Source organism: Carassius gibelio, chromosome B17, assembly GCF_023724105.1.
Source record: "Carassius gibelio isolate Cgi1373 ecotype wild population from Czech Republic chromosome B17, carGib1.2-hapl.c, whole genome shotgun sequence".
In the NCBI taxonomy this organism is placed as follows: Eukaryota; Metazoa; Chordata; class Actinopteri; order Cypriniformes; family Cyprinidae; genus Carassius; species Carassius gibelio.
In genome coordinates this window covers 16,125,049-16,132,018 of record NC_068412.1, presented here as the reverse complement: position 1 = coordinate 16,132,018, position 6,970 = coordinate 16,125,049, and the positions used below count along the sequence as shown (strand labels likewise).

Sequence of the window (6,970 nt, the reverse complement as noted above, 5' to 3'; positions counted from 1 at the left end):
AACTGTTTATTTACATATACAAGCCACACGATGGCGCCTGTTGATTATCTGCGGTTTAAACGGTAACGTGTATGTGTTTATTACTTTGAACACCGGGTGTCGCTATAATACCTATTATGTTTGAAGACGTCTTTCAGGACACTTCACTTTACTCAACACCCAAATCTTTGGACACGGTCAGCCTCTTAAAACCATAATCCCTCCTTTAGAGTCCAGATGAGATGAGTGCTTGCGCTTATCAGAGTTTGACCACAGGCCACTTTTGCACTAAACTCTAGTTCTGTGGGCAAAGGTCTTTTTTGATTGAGACTACAGATACTCATAGGACAGATGTGCTATTTAAATAAAGTGACTCACACTTAGACATTGTTGTGTAGGCCTGTAACAGATCATATGCTAAACACAAAAAAGTCCAAGATGACTCAATCTGGAAATATTTTTGGCAGATGTACTGTACTTTTACTTTTTTAACCAGTATTTACTTACACATAGCCTTTCGTAAGCAGCATTTTTTAATCAAATGTCTTGAAAGTGCCTGTGTTCGGAGTGATGTTTCATATCAATAATATATTAATCACACAAACAGTTATGGGGGAGATGGAGTTAATGCAATCACCTTTTCCCTTATTTATTCAAACAGAAAGCACATTTTATTTTCAGTATATATCCAGAAGACACATTTGATGATTTAAAGGTGGCAAAAAGTCTGCATTGAGTTCTTTAAGAAATGATACTGAACCACATATTTCTGTTTCATGTATGATTTATTTTCTTGTGAAAAAGAGTACAAAGCAACAAAAAAAATCTTTTAAAGGAGTTTATGAAACTCGTTGATCTGACAGTCTGTAGAAATAGACAATCCCCACAAACATATACATGAATCCACTCTATATTATAGAGTTCAAATTCTAATCCACATCTGTATTCCCACTGCCCAAGGCCCTTCCCACCCTACAACACAAAAACTCCCCTCAAGCACAATATATACATCATCCCTGTGATCGAGAAGCTCACGGAGACCAAACTGCAGCCATGCTGAAATGTGGAAATGTTTTCAAAAAAAAGGGGAGGGGGTGTATTCTCCAAGACTGGCTGGGAAGGAAGGGTGTGTAAAGAGATATTAGTTAGTCCAAATAGTCAGGAATGTAGCCAGCACAAAATATACAATGCTTGATTGTTGCCACAAAAAACAGGAATGATTAAGGGAAAAAAAATCGGAGGGCTTTTCTTTTTTGTGATCTTAAAGACTCCTCGGCTTTGGTTTGTTCAAGTGTCCAGTGACCAAAGAATAGACAGCTCGAGAGGGGTGCAGATTGCTTTCCCACACTCTGAATAGAGCCTCACTCCTTCACCCGGCTCACCCCTTCACTCTCTTTTCTTCCATAAGTGGAGGAGAAAAGTTTCTATCCCGCACCTGCAGCATAGATGAGAGGGAGAAAAGTTAACTCAGAGCACGCACACACACACACACACACACACACACACACTGTGGATTCAGATGGACTGCAGACAGTCTGGCGCCAAATGGAAAACTTTCATTTGCTAGAGCTGATAGGGGAATCCAAGTTTGTTTGCTGATTGGCACAATGACCAAAATAAAAAAAAAAAAAAAAAAAATAGGACAATGGGCAGACTTTAATACGTAATCTTGTCCTGTACAACATTCACCAAAAACATGAGATTTAATCCATGCATAATGACTAATCAATTAGTAAATCGAACTGCTTTCCTTGCTTTTTAAAAATAAAGATTCCTTTTTCTAGCTTAATATCATAGGGCACGCTTTTTAGGGTAAACAAAGAACCTTTTATTCTTGTTTTTGGAAAAACCATCAGCTCAAAAAAGATCTTAAAACCAATATGCTGGCCTGAAGAACCTATAATGAAACAAAGACCATGTTTAATCATGTTTCATTCTGTAGGTTCTTCAGATCAGGAATGGTTCTTGATTAGCTACAAGAGCGTTCTTTGCTGAACCTATGAGGACTGAAGAACTGTTATTTTTCAAGTTTAATAAAGGAGTGTAGATTAACACCTAACAAAATTGGACTATTCTACAAATATAATAGTTTAAAATAAAGAAACAGTCACGTACCATTGAACGTTGTCATCCCTCTGTCCTAATGGCACATAGCTTCATCCTCTTTGGAGAAATTACGACTCATCTCTGAGTTCTAAAGGGGGAAAATACATACAACGTTTGATTTTTATTTTTATTTTTTCAAATGAACTGTATATTGATTAATATAGACTACCGCATAAATTATAGTAGGCTTATTAAAAGACAACAAATATCCTAACGTTGCGCTCACCTTCATTGCCATGAACATGTCAGGCGTGTTTTGCGTGTCCGTCTCGTTTTCCAATGCAATCTGTAAATCGAAGATGTAATCTATTACATGCTGAAGAATCTCCACTTGGCTCACGGACTTGTTCTGAGGGATGCTGGGCACCAGCTCTTTGAGTTTAGAGTAACAGTCATTCATATCGGAAAGCTCCTCAATGGGACTCTTGCAGCGGCTGATAACGAGACTCTGCTCTGAGATGCAGCACACAGCTTCATAGCAGTTCCTGACAGAGCGAACGGGACTGATCGCCTTCATTCTGGATCTGACTTCTGACTTGCTAGGAGAATCCAACTGTAGAGATGGCTGAAGAAGTCTGGGAAGTGAGACGAACTAGCTCTCCAGCTTGATAGATAGCCTATCCAAAGTTTGTCCCTCTCCACGTCTCGTGCTCATTGAACGATGGAAGTACGAGCAAGCAGGCGACCGCTTTTCAAGCGTTGGTTCATTTAGAACCGCCCTCTCCAGAAATAAACAAACCCTCATGTGTTGCTTAGCCAATAGTAAAAGGACTATAAGCGTATAGGCCCCGCCCTATGCAAATAAATAACTCGTGAGTGGAAGCGTTGAGATGTCAGTCAGAATGGTGGAATGAGGAAGAGCTGTCAGAATACTAGAGAGTGAGCGAGAGAGAGTGAGAGATATTTTTTTCTGTGGTGGATTTGAGTGAAGATTTGGGGTCAGTGAACCTAAACGGAGCTGGGGCAGCTTGTGCAGTAGATTATATATAAACTCTGCTTAAAGTTCACACGTTTTATCCCCTAAGATACGTTTTATTCTTATTAGCCTATGTATTATTTTTATTTTATGTAGGCTATACTGATTCTTTGGCAGTATTGTATGCTATGCAAACACTCCTAGTAATTAGGAATTCTTTTAAGAATTCTATTTTACCATATCTATTTTAAAGTGAACACTTTTTAAAACATTTGTAGAGGAAAAAGCGGAAGGAATTATTCTAATTAAATTATTCCATCTCAGCTAAGACATGATATGGATAAATTCCATAAATACGCTAGGCTACTCCCGTGACCTGCAGACAAACTGGCGTCGGAAATTAATTCCTTTAGGAGACTATTTCACACACATAACCTACATATCTATAGCCAACAGAACACGTTTTTAAGGCCCACACAGAAAAAAGCAACCCTCTAAAATGTAAATAGGCTATTATAATTAATTGCTAGTTAAAACTAAACACCTTAAATGTAAGGAAAATCAAAGTGCCTAAGTCACAACATGCAACCAGCTCAATAGGCCTACTTTTTTTTCTCAAGTAATGAATCAAGCTTGAAACGTTGATACCCATCTCGATTCTCATGCCAAGAGGGATACAAATAGATATATTTTTTTTTTCAATAAAACATCTCCTAATATTCTCACGATCACAGAAATATTAATAACCAACTCAGGAACTTCTGTACAAACCACTGTGCGCGCGGTTTTCTTGCATTCTAAAAGTGTTACTCGTTATCTATAAATAGATCATAACTATAGCTGTCTCCCATGACTATTTTTTATATGAAGAGGAAGCTTCGCAAGTTACAATCAAACTATAGCCTGACTCTCTTTTAACCCAGCACATTTATAGTTTACATCAAGATGTGTCCCCTCTTTTCTCACAGTGCTGTTTTTGTGAAGGAATGCGCTGGCGGGCCAGCTGTGTGTCCTGTCCCGCTCCAGCTGTGTTGATCTAACGCGCGAGTCCCAGACAGCCTGGCGCCGGGCTCCCGACGTCATCCATTCACGCGCTCCAGCGCGCACCCCATCTGCAAAAGACTAGTCTTGGCCGTGAAGCCGCTCTGATTGGTCAGAACAGCTGTCAATCAAACTACAAGCACTTGCCCAACCTCTCGCGCAAGACGTAGACTTGCCCACACAATTTATTTGCGCACACCTGGACTTACAATCAGTGAAGAGTTTTTCCGTATGTAAAGCTCTTCAGTTTGGCTAGATTAGTTAAACTAATACAAAACCAGCTCCGTTTTCTCAGACTGCAATAGTATAATAGTTCTCAAATAAAACACATTCCTGTTTTGCTTGAATGGCTAGGCTATATTTTGTCATGTTCAAACTGGTGTTAAATTGAGTTCACTTTAGTCAAAGAAGACACAATATAACATTTTTCATGAATAAAAAAAGAGGCTGTAAGAAACAGAGGGGAGGTTTAGTGGGTTCAGGTTGTAGCCTAAAAGGTTAGAAGTTGCACTTGAATGACTTAATGCAAATGTAGGCCTAATAACATTACAGCACTTTAAACCAACTGTCATTCTGTTTCTCACAGAATAATTACATTCGTTAAAAATTAAACATTGTGTTTAACCTGCCTATTAGAATTTTTAGAGACTGGTCTGTTCACACCTTTTATTTTATGTGCATGCAACCGAATGAATGCACTTCTTTGCAGGCCGTGCTACTTACTTAGGGTGCAAACCATATATTTAATGTTCGATTGTTGTATGACTGCAAGAAATTCAGCCCTTTCCTTTCTTGCAAAGACCAACATCATGGGAAGAAGGTCTCTGCAGGTATCCAGTTGGGTTCGAAAATATCCAGTTGGGTTCGAAAATAGCAATAAAAAATAAAAACAAGAAGAACATGTGGGTGTGAGAAGTGAAAGGATCACCCCGAAAAAAAAAAAAAAACATGTTTGAAAACAGATCATGGAAATATTTCATCATCTCTGCTGATACCAAGCAACTCCCTAAATGTTTGGTTGAGAAGCCACTGTATTGTCTCAAACATTAGGCCTATGTTATACCAAGTCAATAATAAGTTGGCCCTACAGTATCTCATTGCCTAACATGAAGGACAGTTATAGGCCTTGAGTAGACCTATGTGTCCCTTTCAATGTCTACCTGCAATTTGGCTTATTATAACTATTAGCTTAACATAATGTTTATCTAATTAAACAAATTAATAATTATTTTAATTAATGTTACTGTAGTAATGTATATCCCTGATTCACTCACACTGTTCCATACCGACTTTCTGCAAAGGCTTCTTTTGGAACTGTTTTCATGGCTCATTATGAACCAACTGACAATTTTTTTAAATCTAAAATGTATAATGTAAGCTATAAAACAGTGGCACATTTGAAAACATTTTGTTTCATGGATGTACTGATATTGTATGATTAGGAGTGTGATATTGCTGCCTTAATTAGCTGGTTGTTAAATTCTATTTTTATTCATTTAAATATCATTGTTTTTAATTTCACACCACAATTTTATTTGTTCATACTAACTGTTTAATCCATTGGCATTTCTTATTATTTTACTTCAGTTTACGCATTTTGCAATGCTATTGGCAATGCAAATATGCAGTTAGGCTATGTCATGCCAATAAAGCACATTAAACTAGAATGAATACGTCCTTATTATTCCCTAATCACGTGACGCACCACATTCCTCGTGAACTGACCTGACGTGACGTTTGATCACAACATGAAAACTAATTTAAGTGCTGGTACTGATGGATTCAACACAGGGGACACGTGAGGCGTATTTTCTTCTCTTTCTGTTTAGTTCAGTGTGACTGCGGTGTCTGTGGACCAGGGCCGGCACAATCAAGCCTGTTTTTGAGCGCATGGGAGAATGTGGCGACTGGCGTCAGTGAGTCTGCCCTGCTCCGCGTCCCCGCCCTCTGCTCGCCCCCGCGCCTCTGTGCAGCTGGACGCACACAATCAAGCCATCAACAATCGCCGTGCATAATTAGCGCGACCCCGCCACCCCCTCCCGCCCTCATCACTCCCGAAGAAAATCTTTCAAGGCGTTTGTTCCCTCTTCGTCGACAAAGCCTCTCTATTTGCAATAAGGGATCGCCGAGAAACCCGCCAGAATATTCTCCACAGAGAAAGAAGTAGCGACTTATTTTGAGTGATGTGTCTAACACAGCAAGAAGGGACAAAACGAAATGATAATGAACAGATTTTATTTAACATTAGCAAAATCTAAAAGAAATGATCAAAAAGGTTTAAGAATAGGCTATGTGAGCCTGGACCACATAACTGGTCATAAGGGTAGGCAAAATTTGTTTTTAATACATACATACATATACATATATATATATATATATATATATATATATATATATATATATATATATATATATATATATATATATATATACAACCATTTGAAAATCTGGAAAAAAGGAAAATATGGAGAAAATCGCCTTTAAAGTTGTCAAAATTTCATTAGAAATATATTACGCATAGGCCTATTAATTAATTATAAGCATATTACGGATTAAAAATAAAGTTTTGATATATTTGCGGTAATAAAATTTACAAAATATCTTCATGGAGCATGATCTTTACTTAATGGCATAAAATACAAATATATATATATATATATATATTTTTTTTTATCCACAATGTATTATTGGCTATTGCTACAAATATACCCATGCTACATGACTGTGTCCTGATCCAAGGTAACCTATTAATATTATAATAAAACATTATTGTTAAATATAGTACGGATATCTATATGTAGCAATCTAGTTAAATCTACTAAAAATAAATAACGGCAGCCAGACCAGATCAGTTTGCATCTTAAAAGTTTTGATGGAGATCTTTTGAAGAGAAACAGAAGCACATCATTGGCCGTTTTTAAACCATAA

General features: G+C 37.6%; 1 protein-coding gene across 1 annotated transcript; it reads right to left on the bottom strand.

Moving 5' to 3' along the window:
* Positions 1-745: 745 nt before the first annotated feature.
* Positions 746-2,760, bottom strand: id3 (inhibitor of DNA binding 3). Its single transcript, XM_052581278.1, has 3 exons — positions 2,312-2,760; positions 2,095-2,173; positions 746-1,414 (listed from the first exon to the last, which is right to left on the bottom strand). Exons 1-2 carry the CDS (start codon positions 2,600-2,602, stop codon positions 2,120-2,122), a joined length of 345 nt encoding a protein of 114 aa, XP_052437238.1. The 5' UTR covers positions 2,603-2,760; the 3' UTR covers positions 746-1,414; positions 2,095-2,119.
* Positions 2,761-6,970: the final 4,210 nt, after the last annotated feature.

What these genes read in the sequence shown, in the direction of transcription:
- id3 (XM_052581278.1), bottom strand. Translation starts at nt 2,602, where the DNA reads ATGAAGGCGATCAGTCCCGTTCGCTCTGTCAGGAACTGCTATGAAGCT. An exon ending in ACATGTTCATGGCAATGAAG is followed by an intron (nt 2,174 to 2,311) that starts GTGAGCGCAACG and finishes TTCCCCCTTTAG; the next exon opens with AACTCAGAGATGAGTCGTAA.